The 19148-nt window shown below is 43.8% G+C and overlaps 1 protein-coding gene across 4 annotated transcripts in view; it reads left to right on the top strand.

Moving 5' to 3' along the window:
- The window catches only part of GRAMD4 (GRAM domain containing 4), a 151753-nt gene that overhangs the window by 118201 nt on the left and 14404 nt on the right, over window positions 1-19148 (top strand). For all 4 annotated transcript variants that reach the window (XM_030550539.1, XM_030558638.1, XM_030566942.1 and 1 more), the window contains exons 8-14: window positions 1577-1668; window positions 3404-3495; window positions 4932-4980; window positions 5937-6008; window positions 15080-15123; window positions 15227-15336; window positions 17666-17820. In XM_030550539.1, coding sequence (XP_030406399.1) covers window positions 1577-1668; window positions 3404-3495; window positions 4932-4980; window positions 5937-6008; window positions 15080-15123; window positions 15227-15336; window positions 17666-17820 — 614 coding nt within the window. The remainder of the gene's footprint in view (window positions 1-1576; window positions 1669-3403; window positions 3496-4931; window positions 4981-5936; window positions 6009-15079; window positions 15124-15226; window positions 15337-17665; window positions 17821-19148) is intronic.

Below are 19148 nucleotides of genomic sequence, written 5' to 3'. Positions count from 1 at the left end.
TCTTAAATTCCGTCAGGTGAGCAGTGAGGGCTAGATTGACTGACTTAAGTTGGTGTAAGGGTTTGTAAAGATTTCCCTAAGCCATCCAGACTCGTGCGTAGGTCCAAAGGAAGGCAAACAGCGCTAGCCTCTTTTGAGGGTCCTGCAAGGGCTGGGCAGCAGTCTTAACTCAGCACAGCACTGTCGACAGGAGCTGCCGTAAAGAGCAATTAAATCGATAAGCTCCTCTGGTGATACGGCCCTCCCAGCTAGCCCCATACAATCCTTGGGGTGTGATGTTGGCCCTTAGAGCTACCCTTTTGCAAATTTAGCCCTGGTTGTTTAAGAACTTCCCACGGAAGGCGTGGCAGGGATAGTTGAATTTTGAGCAATAGAAATTAAGGACCGCATCCTGTACTGCAAGTTAACAGGAGTCTTGACTAAGGACTACAGGAGATCAGATTGGGTTCATCAATAGGATACAAGATTGGAAGGGGAAGAGTATTTAAAGGATCTAAACCACATTGCAAATCATATTTCTTCTACTTTGTGTTAAACGTTGTTTAGTTTGTGGGAGTGTGATTCTCTTTAATTGCTCAGTGATCTTGAAGTCTCTTTCTGTAATTGTGTTTTTTTAATTAATTTGGGCACTGAGATTTTGGACAAGCTCTTGCATTTAAATAAAAAAAATGTGTAGTCCAATCCATAAATCTGTCTTTAACATTCAATAAAGATCCCAGATTATTCGCAATGTACTTGTTTGTTTTGTTACATAAGAACGGCCGTACCGGGTCAGACCAAAGGTCCATCTAGCCCAGTATCTGTCTACCGACAGTGGCCAATGCCAGGTGCCCCAGAGGGAGTGAAGCTAACAGGCAATGATCAAGTGATCTCTCTCCTGCCATCCATCTCCATCCTCTGAACAGACGCTAGGGACACCATTCTTTACCCTTCCTGGCTAATAGCCATTTATGGACTTAGCCACCATGAATTTATCCAGTTCCCTTTTAAACATTGTTATAGTCCCTGCCTTCACAACCTCCTCCGGTAAGGAGTTCCACAAGTTGACTGTGCGCTGTGTGAAGAAGAACTTCCTTTTATTAATTTAATTTGGTGGCCTCTAGTTCTTGTATTATGGGAATAAGTAAATAACTTTTCCTTATCCACTTTCTCAACATCACTCATGATTTTATATACCTCTATCATATCCCCCCTTAGTCTCCTCTTTTCCAAGCTGAAGAGGCCTAGCCTCTTTAATCTTTCCTCATATGGGACCCTCTCCAAACCCCTAATCATTGTAGTTGCCCTTTTCTGAACCTTTTCTAGTGCTAGAATATCTTTTTTGAGGTGAGGAGACCACATCTGTACACAGTATTCGAGATGTGGGCTTACCATGGATTTATAAGGGCAATAATATATTCTCAGTCATATTCTCTATCCCCTTTTTAATGATTCCTAACATCTTGTTTGCTTTTTTGACCGCCTCTGCACACTGCGTGGACATCTTCAGAGAACTATCCACGATGACGCCATTTGTTGTTTTACAAATGATTCAATTGCTGTTAATTATTTACATTTGTTTTTTTCTTCTGCCTAGAGAGAGGTGCCAAACCTGTTACTAATTTTGTGAAGAATCTTTCTGCCTTATCAGATTGGTATTCTGTCTACACTTCTGCTATTGCCTTTATTGTAAGTTATCCTCTTCCTCTAAGTGTAATAACTGTTGAAAACTGTATAGCCATCACCTAGTGGCTTTCTTTGAAAGTGTCTACTATAACTCAGTATTAGCAGACATGGCAAAGTCAAAACAATGTGGCATAATTTACATAATATTTTGTTCTATATTAAATAAAACTTTTTCTTATTTCAGACCTATTTTTAATATTAGGTTTCTTTGCTCATTTTTTAACAATGTCAGATATTCAGACAAAAGTTTCCATATTTGCAAATGGTTTACAGCCTAGGGGATATCATCCTGGTTGTCCTGTTGCCTGCGCTTGCCACCACTCCCTCCCTGCCCTCTGGAAAATGTGTCCAATCATCTGACCGATATTCCTCTGTGAAATATCTTGTCAGTCTTGGGCCAGTTCCTAATATGGACAGTTCCACATCAAATACAAGTCTTCTCCATCAATACCCCACCATAACATCACAGTTTGCATTAATTTGGTGCTCTTTGTGATATTGTCAGAAGAGACGCCCAGGGAATAGGCATACAGACTGCACTAGAATTGAGGTACACTGGGGGGAGTTTTGTGAGGAGGGCTTGTACTGCTTGGTCTGTGCGGACACACTTTATCCACACTACATCTAATTTAAAATATGCTAGAAAAATCTAAATTCTAATTGAAAAATAAATTACAGGTACTGAATTGAAGGGTTCTAGCAACATCATAAAACATGCCAGTGAAGTTTAATTATTTTACATAGTTACAGCTGCACTTTCGTTGTTTGTAACCCCATAGGTCAATATGGGCTGCTGATTTAATACTGTTTTTAATACACTGATCAAGGAACATTAAAAAAGAACCACCTCCCTTCTGGGCTCCCTTACCCCTTCTAACACTGCCTTTTACACCCCTTTTCTCAAACCTCTATCCACCTCCTTTCATCTCACCAATTCTTGCTTCTCATCTGAAAAGTGATTTATATAGAAGCAGCATGGTCTGGAGAAGAGCCTTATCTTGGGAGCTGCTATTCCTAATACTTGCTGGGCACTGTCTCATTGTGTGGCTGCGTGCAGAACACCTTGCTATGTTTACTTGTCCATAAAATGGTCTTTTCAAAGCTTGTGAGAGCAGTAAAGTATGTATGTGAAGCACTTCTGAAGTGCAATCTGTAATGCAAATGCTAAATATTTTTTTTCCTTTTCTTCTTAGACATCTTACTTTTCTTTCCCCCGAATGGTATTAAAGTTGATGACGCATTGGGGTATTGCTTCTGTGAATAAAATACAAGTCAATATCTTGGTGCTCATGCTGCTTCCTCTCCCTCAAGTGCCCAGTTGCTAGAACCACTCTAACTTCCACTCAGCACTCTGATTCACTGCTAGTGTGGCCTTGCTTGGTCAGAATAGATGATCATAATATGGCCCCGTTTGTCTTAAATTCTGTTAATCTAATGACATTTGTTGTTGGGCTCCAGTGACTGAGATTCACTGCCACACATGCAGCTCAGGGCTGCTGAGGTAGCGGTTCCCTGAGATTGACTGACTGAATCTCATAGTTAATGTTTGACACTGGATGTGTGAATCTGGTACCTTTTCATCAGTCACAGGGGTGCTTTCACACCCTTAAGTGTTAATGGCTTGGGGAGTTGTGTTTTAGCATGGGTTACAGTATACCTAGTAACACAGTTCAGGTATTGTTTCGTGCAAATCGTAATTTAGCTTGTAATCTGCAACTCTTTCCTTTTTTATCTGCAGATTTACATGAATGCTGTATGGCATGGCTGGGCCATTCCTATGTTCTTATTTTTAGCAATTTTGAGGTTATCCCTAAATTACCTCATAGCCAGGTATTTACTTCGCTTAAATATTAAGGATTTAGCCATTCGTGTAACTTAATTTATGTACAGGCTTTTATTTTGTTCTTACACTGAAATAACTGTAAGTTGTTAACTTTGCTATCAGCAAGAGTTAAAATGTGAGTTTAAATAAATTTGTGTTTCTAAAGCTATGACAAATATCAAAAGGCATAGAATCCAAAGTAGTTGTGTTGTGATAGATCTTTATGACCCTTGTAAGTAATGCTCTTGGTTTGCAATGACTCAGGTTGCCATAAGTGATGCTGCATATTCACTGACTTAATGCAATGATTATTGTTATAGTACAGGGGTAGGCAAATTTTTTGGCCCGAGGGCCACATCTGGATGTGGAAATTGTATAGTGAGCCATGAATGCACATGAAATTGGGAGTTGGAGTGCGGGATGGAATGAAGGCACTGGGGATGAGAAGTTGGAGGTGCAGGAAGGTGCTCTGGGCTGGGACGGGGGGGGTTGGTAGGCAGGAGGAGGATCAGGCTGGGACATGGGAGGGAGTCGGGGTGCAGGCTCTGGGTGGTGCTTGCCTCAAGCAGTTCCCAGAAGTAGCAGCGTGTCCCCCCTCTGGCTCCTAGGCTGAGGCATGGCTAGGCAGCTCTGCGCGCTGCCCCATCCGCAGGTGCTGCCCCTACAGCTCCGCTTGCCACCGCATCCTTTCCCCAACCTCCCCGCATTCACTGACGGCGGGAAGCGGAGTGCCGTGGCTGGGAGCTGGCGGAGTGGAGTGGACTGGGGCTGGGCTACTCCGCTTCCCGCTGCTGCTCGTGAGTGCCTGTGAGGGGGTGGAGGGTGGGTGGATAGGGGTCGGAGCAGTCAGGGAACAGGGGGGTTGAGTAGGGGATTGGGGTCCTGGGGGTGATTAGGGATGTGGGTCTCTGGAGGGGGCGGTCAGAGAACAAGGAACGGGGGGCAGGGGCAAAGCAAGTTTGATATAACATGGTCTCACCTATAAAGCGGTGAGATTTTTTGTCTCCTGAGGACCACGTTATATCAGGGTAGAGGTGTAGAACAATACTGTAATTCCTTAATTACTGCTTATTGTCAGAAAGGGGTTGATGTGCTTATTTTTTTAAAATAGAACTCCCAACACAAATGATTTTGAACAGTTGTGTGATGTTTTCCTCTACAGCTTAGAACAAACTTCCAAATCAATGACTTCATTGCCATGAATCAGTGTAAAATGTTTGAAATATCAAGGCCATGTGACTGGTTATTAGAGAGAGAGAGAGAGAGAGAGTGTGTGTGTGTGTGTAGATTTGAAAGGACACTGTTCACTATCCTCTCAGATATTTAAAAACGTCATTATTTTGTTAAAGCTACATAAGTGTTGGTTGCAGAAAAGTATTTTAAACCCTGCTTGGTAGACTTGTGGAGAAGAGATATCTACATAGTTTGTTCCTTGGACTTTTAGGGGTTGGAGAATACAGTGGAGCATTGTGCCTGAAGTTTCTGAGCCCATTGTAAGTCTTTAATCCTCATTTTGCACTGCATGTTGTAATGCTACTCCAAAACACACACACACACACATGCCTATGTGAAAATTGTCCTTTCAAAGTCTTTTCTCATTTTTAATCATTCATTTGGGAGAATGTAAAAATATACAGCTATTGCCGCACTTCTGTCTTTCTTTCTTGCAGTTTTGAAGCCAGCATTGGTTGTGGGTTTTTTGTTTTTTTTTTTGTTTTGGGATTTTTTGTTTTGTTTTTGTTTTTTTTAACTGGAAAATGTTGGCAGTTTCATCATAAATGAAAGTATAAAGTTGAATTTCTGGTTTAAACTGAGATTTGAGATAAATCTCATAGTTGAATCCAGTGGACTTTTCAGTTCAGGAAACTTTGCTTATACTGCTGTTAAAAGTCCACTGTAACAGTGTGAAGCTGTCAGTAGCTTTCAGCCTGTGAAAATTAATATTGATTTGATTTAAACAGCCCAAAAATTTACACTATCTGCAAGAGTTCTTGGAAACAACTATTGATAATCGATAAAGAGCTATGTTAATTAAAAACCTTTTCAGTAAAATTTATTGAGGATTTTGGGGTTCCAGGGAAAACCTTGCAGTCTTAAGTGACAAAAGATTTTTATTTTTATCGTAAGTTTCTAGACATACAACTTTACTAAAGAGTTTTTAAACAGAAATGTACATGACTAGTATTTAGAGCAGGAAGGGGGTCAAATTTGCACAACATTTATATGGGTCAGAGGAGAGCAATTTGTTAGCTACTGCTAATAAAAATCATGGCTAGCAGCAGAAGAAATAAAACCATAAGTGGAATGTAGTAAATTTAGGATGCACACTCAGTGGCTTTATTGTATATTAAATATTTTTATTTTTGTCACTAGCAGTTTTCTAAAATATAAAGAGCAGTGACAAAGCTGAAAGTTAAATTTAATTGGATTTTTTTTTGTTTTGTCCAAGGAACCTCCAAAAGAAGACCTGACAGTGTCAGAAAAGTTTCAGCTTGTTCTAGATGTGGCACAAAAAGCACAGGTACTATACTCCATTCAGACGTTGTCCGTGTTTCCTGAGTAAAGAGAGGATACGTCTTGAAAGAGCTCCGTGTACAGTGTGTGAAAATGGGTCAGAACAAACTAATTTACCTTGTAATCTCTTGTACCTTTATATATTTAAAAGACATACCCTGTAATGGAAAGGTATGAATCATGCTAAACAGCTTTAGATTTTATGAAAACAGCATGCTGAAGTAGATAAGAAAACCTCAAATAAAATATAAAAAGTGTGACAAAGTTCCTCTTCTACCTTGGTGGGTCCTGCGCTTATTGGCAGATTTGCTCACCTCAGTGATCTTCCCCACAGTCTGGATCAACTCCTCCCGTGTCTGATCAGGAGTTGGGAGGTTTGGGGGGAACCCTCTACTCTGGGTTCCAGCTCAGGGCCCTGTGGATTGCAGCTGTCTATAGTGCCTCTTGTAACAGCTGCATGACAGTTACAACTCCCTGGGCTACTTCCCCATGGCCTCCTCCAAACACCTTCTTTATCCTCACCACAGGACCTTCCTCCTGGTTTCTGATAACGCTTGTACTCCTCACTCCTCCAGCAGCACACCCTCTCACTCTCAGCTCCTTGTGCCTCTTGCTCCCAGCTCCTCACACGTACTTGCTCTCCTCTGGCTCCTCCCCGCCTGACTAGAGTGAGCTCCTTTTTAAACCTAGGTGCCCTCATTAGCCTGCCTTGATTGGCTGCAGGTGATCTAATGAGCCTGTCTGCCTTAATTGGTTCTGGCAGGTTCCTTATGACTGTAGTGCAGCCCCTGCTCTGGTCACTCAGGGAACAGAAAACTGCTCATCCAGTGGCCAGTATTTTGCCCTCTACCAGACTCCTGTACCCCACTGGTCTGGGTCTGTCACATACCCCTCCCCCCTGCTCAACACCAAGGGGTTGGGCAGCTTGGGAAGCCAGGCAGTGCACACGTGACAAGCCATTGGCATTGCCATGACGGCTCCCTGCTCTGTGTTGCACATGGAACTGGAAAGGTTGGAGGGATAAGAACCACCTAGTCACCCTTGTGGTGGTCTCCTTGTTCCACTGCATCCATTGAAGAGGGGCATGGTCGGTCACGAGGACAAATCTGCACCCAAGCAAGTAGTAGCGCAATGCTTCCATGGCCCATTTTACGGCGAGGCAGTCTCTTTCCACCACTGCCTGTTTTTGTTCCCTCAGAAGGAGTTTCCTACTGACTAGAGAATTGGGTGTTCCTCCTCCCCGACCATCTGTGATAGAACGGCCCCCAAGCCTACTTCTGATGCATCTGTCTGCAGGATAAATTCCTTGGTGAAATTACGGGCTGTCAGTACGGGGTTACTGCAGAGGGCAGTCCATAAGTCTGTGAATGCTTCCTCTGCTGCGTCAGACCATCTCACCAGATCAGGTCCACGGGCTTTCACTAGGTCTGTCAGGGGGCTTGCCCTTGTGGCAAAGTAGGGGATAAATCGTCGGTAATACCCCACTACACCTAGGAATGCCTGGACTTGTTTCTTGCGACGTGGTTGGGGCCAATTTTGGATGGCCTCCAACTGGTTCACTTGGGGTTTTACCAGACCTTTTCCCACAATGTAGCCAAGATATTTGGCCTCTGTAGACCCTACAGCGCACTTGGCAGGGTTTGCTGTAAGGCCAGCTCGCCTGAAGGTATTAAGGACTGCCTCCACCTTCTCTAGGTGGGTTTCCCAGTCTAGGGTATGAATGACCACATCGTCCAAGTAGGCAGCAGCATAACTGTTATGCAGGCATAATAGCTTGTCCGTGAGATGCTGGAAAGTTGCTGGGGCCCCATGTAGTCCAAAAAGGAGGACAGTATATTGAAAAAGACCCTCTGGTGTAGAGAACGCAGTCTTTTCCTTTGCATCTTCAGCAAGGGGAATCTGCCAGTACCCCTTTGTCAAGTCTAGAGTAGTCAAATACCGGGCATTACCCAGACGGTCCACTAGCGCATCTATGCGAGGTATGGGGTATGCGTCAAGCTGGGATACTTCGTTTAGTCGCCGGAAGTCATTGCAAAACCTTGTGGTGCCATCAGGTTTGGGCATCAGCACGATTGGGCTGGACCGCTGACTGTGGGATTCTTCGATGATCCCCAGCTCCAGCATTTTTTTTACTTCTGCTTTTATTTCCTCCCTTTTGGCCTCTGGCACCTGATAGGGCCTCATTGTTGTTCTGGCCCCAGGGTTCGTGACGATGTGGTGATATGTCTCGGTTATTCGACCTGGTTTTGTCGAGAACACGTCTTGGTTCCGGAAGATCATCTCAGACACCTCATTCTTCTTGTCTGGTTTTAAATCGGGAGACACTCTCACCTGTTTAGAAGGCTTGTTTTCCTGAGTTAGGTCTTTTTGGACAGTTATGCATGCCTCTTGTGCATGCCAGGGTTTCAGAAGGTTGACGTGATAAATCTGTTCATGTTTTCGGCATCCTGGCTGCTGCACCTTGTAGGTTACTTCCCCCACGGGTTCAACCACCTCATAGGGTCCCTGCCATTGGGCCAGAAGCTTGCTTTCTGCCGTGGGTACCAACACCATTACCCGATCCCCTGGCTGGAACTGTCAGACTTTTGCCTGGCGATTCTAGTGGGTTCTCTGGGCCTCATGTGTCTTTTCCAAATGTTCCCGTACAATAGAGGTGACCCGGGCTATCCGGTCTCGCATCTGTATTACATGTTCTATTATATTTCTCCCCTCATTGGGTTCCTCTTCCCAGATCTCTTTGGCGATATCTAGTATGCCACGGGGGTGACACCTGTATAATAACTCGAAGGGGGAAAACTCAGTTGAGGTCTGAGGTACCTCCCGGATAGCGAACGTAACATAGGGTAGTAGAGTGTCCCAATCCTTCCCGTCCCAACTTACTGCCTTCCGTATCATAGCCTTGAGGGTTCGGTTAAACCTTTCTACCAACCCATCAGTCTGCGGATGGTAGACTGAAGTTCTCAGGGTATGTATATGGAGCAGCGACAGAGCTCCTTCATTAGCTTTGACATAAATGGGGTTCCTTGGTCTGTTAATATCTCCTTTGGTAGCCCCACTCAGGCAAAGATCCCCACCAGCTCTTTGGCTATCATTTTAGAGGCTGTGTTCCGCAGGGGGACAGCTTCTGGATAGTGAGTAGCATAGTCCAAAACAACAAGTATATATTGGTGGCTCCGAGCCATCTTCTCCAGGGGTCCCACTAGGTCCATGGCTATTTGCTCAAAGGGGACCTCTGATGGGAAGGGGTACTAAAGGCACCCTCAGGTGGGGACGGGGACTGTGCAGCTGACACTCCGGGCAGGACGCACAGTACTTCCGCACTTCTTCATGTACTCCGGGCCAGAAGGACCATCGCAGGACTCGTGCCAGGGTCTTCTCTACCCCCAAATGCCCCCCCCCCAAAAGATGACTATGAGCAAGACTTAATACAGTGTTCTGGTGTTTTTGGGGTACTAGCATCTGCTGTACCTTCTGCCCCTGTACTGGTGCAACCCGGTATAAGAGATTCTTCTTCATTATGAAGTAGAGTCCTGGTCCCTGGATATTCCCTTCCACAGGGACCCCATCTATTTCAGTCACCTCCTTCCTAATGTTGTACCTTGGGTCTTCAGCCTGGTCCCATCGAAAATTTCCTCTCCCGGGGCTAATCTGCCCAAGACCTAGTAGGCGCCCAGTCTCTGTTGCCTCTACTGGTTCAGAAGCGTTAGGGTGGGGGTCAGACTTGGGTGCTTCTCCCTCCTGGGTGGCCTCCTTTTCAGCTGCTCGGGTCCACTTACTTACGAGAGCAACCCTCTGGCTTTGAGTCAGTATTTGGGTTCCCAAGGCCTTAGCTGCCCTCCTTTCCCTTTTTGACTTTCTACCCTGTCTGGGAATGGAAAATAAATCTGGGGATATTTCAGAGAAGACTGAGGGTTGACAGTCTACTGTGGAAGCCTCACTAACTTCAGGGTTCCCCTTTTCCTCCAATCCTCCTACTGAGAGTAAGTTTCTAAACCCTGGGAAGTCTCTCCCTATGAGCATCGGGTATGGGAGTTTAGGGGCTACATCTGCTGCTACCTCAGTAGTGTTCCCTTGAATCTCAATTTTTCCTGGGATGGTAGGGTAATAACCAACTGTCCCATGGATGCATGTTATCCCTGTACGCTTAGCCCACAGCAGCTGACTACACTTGAGCTTCCCCGAGACAAGCATGAAAGCACTCCCCGAATCAACCAGTGCCTTAGTCTCTACCCCATTTAGTTTTACTGGTCTGGTGTACAAATGTGGGGTTAGTGAGACCCCCACAAGGTGGATTAGGGAGCATGGATCTGCCCAGTTCCCCAGGTTACACTGCATAGGCTCCTCAGCATTGGGACACTGTGCAGCTGTATGTCCCCACTCACCGCAGGCATAACATCTGTATGGAGCCCTAGGCATTCTCCGGTCTCTTGGTTTGGGCAATCTACAGCATGATCCTCTTCTCCATCCGTGCTCCAACTCTTTGTGGCCTCTGGTGGGCCTTCAGCCCCTGTCTTTTTCCACCTGGGCCCTCCTGGTGGCCCAGTCACCCGAGCTCTAGGGCTTGGTGCTGCTAGTTTAACCCAGGGTGCCCCTTCCTTAACTGGTTGTGTCAGCTCCCTCGCTGTCCTTTGCCTCTCTACTAGTGCAACAACCTCATCATAGATGGGGGGTTCGTTCTGGCTTACCCAGGCACGAAGATCTGGCGGTAGTCCCCTCATGTATCGGTCAATGACCAGAACCTCTAGTATCTCTTCCGGACTCTTGGTTTCCGTTAGCAACCACTTTCGTGCAAGATGGATGAGGTCATACAATTGGGACTGCGGGGTTTTGTTTTCCTGGTACCTCCACTCGTGATACAGTTGGGCCCTCACTGCAGTCGTTACCCCAGATCTGACCAAGATCTCTGCATTCAGCTGGGGGTAGTCTGCTGCAGCCTCTTCAGGCAGATCATAGTAAGCCTTCTGGGCCTCCTCACACAGGAATGGGGCAAGGATGCCAGACCACTGATCTCGAGACCAGGCCTCCCGTAGGGCTGTCCTCTCAAAGGCCAGAAGGTATGCCTCTACATCATCATCCCGCGTCATTTTCTGCAGCCGATGGCTGCCCGTATGATCTGCGTCCCATCGTGGCCGTGGTTCAGCTCTGTAAGGATCTTTACCTGGTTTACCAGTTCCCACAACATAGCCCGGTCTTGAGAAGCCTGGTCCATCAACAGCCGATTAGTCTCTTGCTGCAGCCGCACTGCCTCTTGTTGGGCAGCTGTCTGGACACGGGTAGCCTCCTGCTGGGCCGCTGTAGCTTGTATCAATGCCCGTACTAAGTCATCCATTATGATGAAAAAAAAATAAACCCTCTACCTTTTTATTTTTTTAAATCACCCTCCTTCTTCTGCCGCGCTGTGCACACCAAATCCCACTCCTGACACCAGTTGTGACAAAATTCCTCCTCTACCTTGGTGGGTCCTGCGCTTATTGGCAGATTTGCTCACCTCATTGATCTTCCTCACAGTCTAGATCAACTTCTCCAGTGTCTGATCAGGAGTTGGGAGGTTTGAGGGGAACCTGGGCCCGCGCTCTAGTTCCGGGTTCCAGCCCAGGGCCCTGTGGATTGCAGCTGTCTATAGTGCCTCTTGTAACAGCTGCATGACAGCTACAACTCCCTGGGCTACTTCCCCATGGCCTCCTCCAAACACCTTCTTTATCCTCACCACGGGACCTTCCTCCTGGTGTCTGATAATGCTTGTACTCCTTAGTCCTCCAGCAGCACACCCTCTCACTCTCAGCTCCTTGTGCCTCTTGCTCCTAGCTCCTCACACACACTTCAACTCCTCTGGCTTCTTCTGGCCTGACTAAAGCGAGCTCCTTTTTAAACCCAGGTGTCCTGATTAGCCTGCCTTGATTGGCTGCAGGTGATCTAATCAGTTTGTCTGCCTTAATTGGTTTTAGCAGGTTCCTGATGACTGTAGTGCAGCCCCTGCTCTGGTCACTCAGGGAACAGAAAACTACTCATCCAGTGACCAGTATATTTGCCCTCTACCAGACTTCTGTACCGCACTGGTCTGGGTCTGCACAAAAGAAATAAAATCCAACATACAAAGTGCCATAAGTGAACTTCCTGGCCATCCAGACCAATAATATTAGCCCAGAATAGTAAAATAACACTGCTCTACAGCCAAAATGCTTCTGAAATAACTGTAGTCCAACTTTACTAATTCTGGGTCACTGAGAACGAAAATGATGCTTAAAATTGTTGATTGGCTCTAGTTTTCAAGATATCCAATTGGGTCAGTATATACGACCCTTGACTTGGGAATGGCGGAGGATAAGTGAGTTATCAAGGGAAGGGATCTCAATTTAAACCAGAAATGACTAAAATACATCTTTGACGGGATCTATGAATAAATCTGTGACTGGGTTTGGACAGTACTTGCTTTTTAGGCAAAACAATGAATGATGCAATCTGAAGCTGATATTGCGTCATACATGATATGAATTGCATCATGTTATTCCTAGAAATCATGGATGATGCAGTCATAACGAAGCTTACATCACTCTGCTGAACAAATTGCCCTATATCAGCTCTAGAAATCATAGTGTCGTGCTCTCTTATTTGTCAGTGTTTGATTTTGCAAAGGGACACATTTCTGTTTAGCCAAAGTGAGCAGAGATGCCTCGTACTTGTGTGAACAGTGCAGATAACTTCTGCTGTGTTTGTGGTGAAGTGACTTTTGCATCACAAAAGCGCAGTCTAACCTCTATGGTTAAGAAAGCCTATCACCTTTATTTTGGCTGCAAAATTGGAGATCAGGACAAGAGGTGGGCCCCACACATATGCTGCAACACTTGTGCAACAAATCTTGGCCAGTGGTTGAAGAGGAAAAGGAAATCTATGCCTTTTGCAGTGCCAATGATTTTGGAGAGAACCCACAGATCATGCCAGCAATTATTACTTCTGCATGGTGCCTCCAGTTGGGAAAGGTGTGTCAAAGAAGAAAAAGTGGACTGTGCATTATCCAAACATTCCATCAGCTATACGCCCAGTACCCCACGGAGAAGGACTTCCGGTTCGTGGTGCACCAGAATCATTCTCACTTGAGTCAGACGAGGAAGAGGATGAAACTTCTGGTCCTGAACCATCAGTGTCACAGGACCCACATTTTCTCCCATCCTCCTCTGAACCGCACCTCCTAACACAAGGTGAACTGAATGACCTTGTCAGGGATTTGGAACTACCCAAGAGTAAGGCAGAGCTGTTGGGCTCCAGACTACAGCAGTGGAATCTCCTGGCAGGCTATCAGGGCAAATGGAGCCCTCAATGCTTGTAGACTATTGCTGGACAGTGACAAGAGATGCTCCATTTAAGGTATACAAGAGACAAGCCAAGAAGCGCCGAGTAGACACTGAATAGGACTAAACTATGTACATAATAGTTTTTTGCCTTTTGTTTCATAATACATTTTATTTATATAACCCTTTGAAAAGTGTTACATAAACAGGACAGGTGAAATATTATCATGTAAAGCAACCATAAACACATGAAAAGACCTAGGTTTACAATTTATGATTAAAACTCTACTATCTACACAATATACATAGACATAAAATGTAAAAACTTAAATATCTTAAACGGTAGCCAATCAGTTGTTTTAATTGTCATATTTGAATTCAGCACATCAAAATACATAATAAATATCACATTTTATCTCTGAAGCAGACGACTTCTCAAAAATTGTAGACCAGTGTAATAACTCCTTATAAGTGCCCACCATCTTCAACCACCATCCCTTATTTAAAAAAAAAAAAAAAAAAAAAAAGGCTGGAAATAGGTGGCCTTCTAGGAAAAGTTAATGACTTAAACCAACACGTTAAATGCCACCTAGTAGTTAATATGCATCCACGCTCTGTTCTGGGCTCCTTTGGTGCAATGTGGTCTTTACGAAAACTTGATAAGTGAGCTGCTGCATTCTGCACTAGCTTTATTTAACTTTAACTAGTGATCCCAAGATGTAGACCCATGTTGCAGTATTGTAGTCTTGAGATGACACGGACGTGCAGCTTCATTTAGGCATTCTGACATTTCCTCCTAAATGTCTTGCCATCATCTTGAACTGATAATACTGGAACTCCTTATCTTTCATCCTGCACCCTCTCTGCTCACCGCGTTCTCTGTGATTGTTGAACACACTACCATCTGTCATGTAACTTAAGCCTGAAGGGAATCGTCAACTCCCTCCTCCTCCTCCTCCGCCAACACCTTCCAGGCAGTGTCCAAATTTTACTACCTTTTCACGCACACCACTATGGTCTGACAGCTAAAATTCACATTCATGCCTCATCATCTCCAGCGACTTCCCCCGATCTGCCTGACACCTACATCAACCCCTCTGTTCTGTACAAAACATGGCTGCTAAGATAACTTTTGTGGCTCTTTGTTTTTCTCATAATATCTTGAATCATAGAATATCAGGGTTGGAAGGAACCTCAGTAGGTCATCTAGTCCAACTCCCTGCTCAAAGCAGGACCAATCCCCAGCTAAAACTAATGCCTCTGCCCTGTTCCCCACTTTCTCCCCTACTGCATCAAGTTGAAGCTTGGTGTCTTTCTTCCAGTTCCTGTGTTATATAATATAATAACCACTTCCCAAAATTCCAGTCCCATCCAAAATCTACTAGTTCAGATCTGTTGTGTTGTCTACTTACATAGTTTCTTTTGACTTCTCCATTGATTTAAAACTGCCACCAGGATACATACATTTTCCAGCCATAACAATAAAGTTAAACAATTCCTTTCACTTACTTTAAATAACCAGTGATAAATAGGTCAGAAATTGCAGAACAAGGTATACAAGAAAATGGAAATCCCCTGAATGCTGATTAAATAGATTTTAAAGGGAAAACATGCATGTTGTTAATAGTGCATATTTTATAATTCTTTAGATTTTTAACTAAAGCCAGGAGAAACTAAGTGGTTGGCTTTCAAGAATCACTTAACCTAGAAAATAACTTCTCTTTCCACCAGTTTCAGTTATCTGCAGGCAAAAAGTATATTGTAAATTAACTGTCTCTTGCTTTTAATGCAGAACCTATTTGGCAAAATGGCAGACATATTGGAAAAAATCAAGAAGTAGGTTTATATTTTTCTTTTTTTCCTAAATAAACCATTTGAACAACCTCTGACCAGCCAAAAATAAAATGCTGTAACAATTATTTCTGTTTTGTTTTTACAGCTTGTTCATGTGGGTCCAGCCAGAAATAACACAGAAGCTATATATTGTTCTATGGGCAGCTTTTATTGCATCCTGCTTCTTTCCCTACAGGATTATAGGGCTTGCAATGGGTAAAAATTACATATATAATGTTTATATCACAGGGTAGACATAGCTCTTACATCTTATAATTTGTTTCTTGAAAGACCTTTGTCATCCTTCCTTCAAAACTTAAGTCCATACATTAAAGCACCATATTTACTAAAGCATCAGCATTGTTCTTGGCACTGTGTAAGATGCACAGAATAAAGGCACAATCCCTGCCCCATGAGGCGCACCATCTAAAAGACAGAATAGGCAGTGTACCAGGAGACCTAGTGAATGGTAACTTTAGGAAGTGGGGAGCGTGTACAGAATAGGCATGGTGATGTACCATTGACATGGGTTAGAGCAGTGGTTTTCAAACTATTTTTCTGGGGACACAGTTGAAAAAAATTGATGCCCATGACCCAACAGAGCTGGGGATGAGAGGTTGGGGGGGGAGGGGCTCAGGGCTGGGGCAGAGGGTTGGGGTGTGGGAGAGGGTCAGGACTCTGGGCTGGGGGTGCAATTTCTGGGGTGGGTCTGGGAATGGGGGGTTGGGGTACAGGAAGGGCTTCTGAGTTTGTGGGGGGCTTAGGGCTGGGGCAGGGGATTGGGACGTGGGGTTGTGGCATGGACTTACCTCCAGTGGCTCCTGGTCAGTGGCGCAACCAGGGTGCACAGGCAGGCTTCCTGCCTGTCCTGGCATCACGGATGCGGCCAGTAACAGGTCCAGCTTCTAGGCAGTGGTGCAACTCTCTCCCACAGGCATCAGACTCTCTTCCTCCCACCCCCGCAGCTCCTGTTGGCCAGTTTCCGGCCATTGGGAATGCAGAGCCAGTGCTCGGGGTGAGGGCAGCACGCAGAGCCCCATGGCCCCCGCCTAGAAGCAGGATCCGCTGCTGGCCGCTTCCAGGGCGCAGCGCGGTGTCAGAAAAGGTAGGCACTAGCCTTCCTTAGCTGGGCAGCACTGCCGATAGGACTTTTAATATCCCGGTCAGTGGTGCTGACCAGAGCAAGGCGACCCAGCGCCTTGCATGCCACGACCCACGTTTTGAAAAACACTGGGTTAGAGTTTGAAGGCCTCTCAGATTTTCAGGAAGTATGTAAAACAGTGGCAACCTGGGATGTAAGTATGAGGCATGGCGGGCAGCAGGAACGAAGTAATGAAGCTGAGAATGGTTGGAAAAAAATGAAAGAGCAGTGACATCGTTGGTAGAACAAGGACATAATGAACAATAACAGTGGGGGCAAAGTTGTCCCTTTACATTTGTCCCTTCTTATATTAGATTGGTTTGGCCAGGGGTAGCCAGTAGAGGGATTGAATAGGAAGGAAAGCTGTGGGAGCAGTGGCCAAGGATGCTTTTTGGCTGCTGCTTTCAGTATGCTATGCTTCTGAAGTGTGGGTGGGAGGGTGGGGTGGGGTGGGGTGAGGGGTGTGGTTTTGAAATAAGAAATCAGGAGAGAAAAGCCTCTTCTGTGTAACATGTAACCATGCACTGCGAACTAGGAGTACTCACCATGCACTGGTGCTGGAATTAGGAGTGTTAGGGGTGCTCCCCCCCCCCCAGCTTGAAGTGGTTTCCATCATATACAAGGTTCACAGTTTGGTTCAATGGTTCTCAGCTCCCCCACTGTCCAAATTGTTCCAGCACCCCTGCTACCATGTCTCTGTAATGAAGCTTATGACTGTCATGTGTGCAGTTCTTAAACTATAGGTAATATTTTAAATGTGGCATTGACTTTAAATTGCTACACTAGATTAAGCACCTACTACACATATTGGATCACTTTATATGGTGGCTGGAATTTTTTTCTCAATGGCTTTCAGAGTGAGATTTCATTCACTCTGAAGATTCCTTTTAAAATCATTAGTCCCTGTTAAGAGATTAGAGGTTTGAAATACATTCAGTAACCTAGCATAAAGGAAGAGGATCTTTTGAGTAAGATAAGAGGATATAATCAACTGTCCAAGAGCTCTGTGTTACCATTTAGATTGTTAGAGGAGATTACCGTTTTAATAGAAAAAGAGGCAAAAGGGCATCTCTCATGTTTATCTGTTTTGTTCTGAAAACAGCAGAGGGATGTTTGAATTTTTTTAGTGCTTCTCAGCATTAAATACTAAACTTACGCAAAGAAACCAAAATTATAGCTGCAGAGATCGTGCAGTTGTAGCTCTCACGTTCTCCAGTTGAATTCCTTTTGTGAAGCGAAGGCGTGTATGTGGGTGTGCTATATTTTTTTATACTATATTGATTAGAAATATAATTGCAAAAATATGGTTTATTGATGGACTTTAATGGAAAAGTGATGGAAAATCTGACAATCTTAATGCCAGTTACTGTGTTTGCTAAAAACAGATTTTTTTCAATTGTTCAGGCCTTTATGCTGGAATTAAGTTTTTCCTTATTGATTTTATCTTCAAACGATGTCCAAGACTTCGAGCTAAGTATGATACTCCTTATATCATCTGGACAAATTTGCCTACAGATCCTCAACTCAAAGAAAGGTCTAATGCTACAGTGTCAAGACGTGTAAGTAAAGTTTCATGTTTTTACATATCTGGCAAAGTCCACTGTTTTGTTTTGTTTTTTTGTTTCCAGTGACTAGAGCACATTGAGGGAGGGATAATCGTTAAACCTAATTTCAGTGTTCACACTTCAGTGGCAGTCTGATGTGTCTTTATTTTTAAATCTAGGGTCCCAATATTCATAAAGTGACTTGATTTTTGGTGGACAAAGAATTTTCTTTTAGTTTAAAAAAAAAAGTGTTTGGGTGTTTTGTTGTTTTTATTACTACAGAAAAATTACTGAAATTACTATTATTTTAGTATAAAATAATTTATTTTATTATAAATTATTAAAAATTACTATTACTACTATTATTACAGAAAAATTACTAAAAATAAGATCTGCGTATCCATATTAGTCTGTATTTCCATGACAAATTTGCTTACGTAACAAATAAAAGCAAGTTTTTTTTCACCATATGCCAGAAATGAATATTCAATGTGCTATCTGGTTTACCCAGATAAAGAATCACTGTGACACTTAAAAGTACCCATAGGATAATAAATAGTTTAGTTTAGTTTAATAAATGATTAATAGATGGTTGTAAGACTGTTAGACATAAGTAGTATGTCTGATAGAGATGATTATAAGTGCTTCAGTAAAGAACATGGTAAATGAGTATAAACCTATGGTCATAAAGAGCCATCAATTTTGGGCTTTAACAATCGATTAATCATTTAATAAGAGTTAATAATGTTTTTAAAACTATTTGTACATGTACTGTTAATATAATCTGCAATCTCATTCCGCTTTGTACACCATTACTAGCAGTACACGTTTTGGAATAAGAAACAATAACTTTGCTGATGCATGGAGCAGGTTGGAATGCAACATGCTTTTCCACATCTTTGAGCTTGGCAGTATTCACAACAGTAAAACTTTGCTGAAGACTAAGATGTACTTACAAGGAATACCTACATGCAGTAGAGCTAGATGGACATAGATATAGTGCCCTTATTGTCATACCTGAGTACTTTGACAATCATTTATATCAGTGGTTCTCAACCTGTTTTCATTTGCAGACCCTAAAATATTTCAAATGGAGGGAAGGCCCCTTTGGAAATCTTAAACATAATTTGCGAACCTCTGGGTCTGCGGACCACCGTTTTTCTGTGGTAATGACAACCTTTTACTGATCCCTTAAACGTAGTCTGCAGACCCTCAGGCATCCATGGGTCACAGATTGAGAACCACTGATTTATAGGACTATAATCAACCTTTAAAGGACTGTATGTCTCTTCTGTTATCTGAAAGATTTTTAAAATACTAGTTTTTTAAGAGTACAATGTTTT

Source organism: Gopherus evgoodei, chromosome 1 (assembly GCF_007399415.2).
Source record: "Gopherus evgoodei ecotype Sinaloan lineage chromosome 1, rGopEvg1_v1.p, whole genome shotgun sequence".
Lineage (NCBI taxonomy): Eukaryota > Metazoa > Chordata > Testudines > Testudinidae > Gopherus > Gopherus evgoodei.
This window is presented reverse-complemented; position numbering and strand designations above follow the sequence as displayed.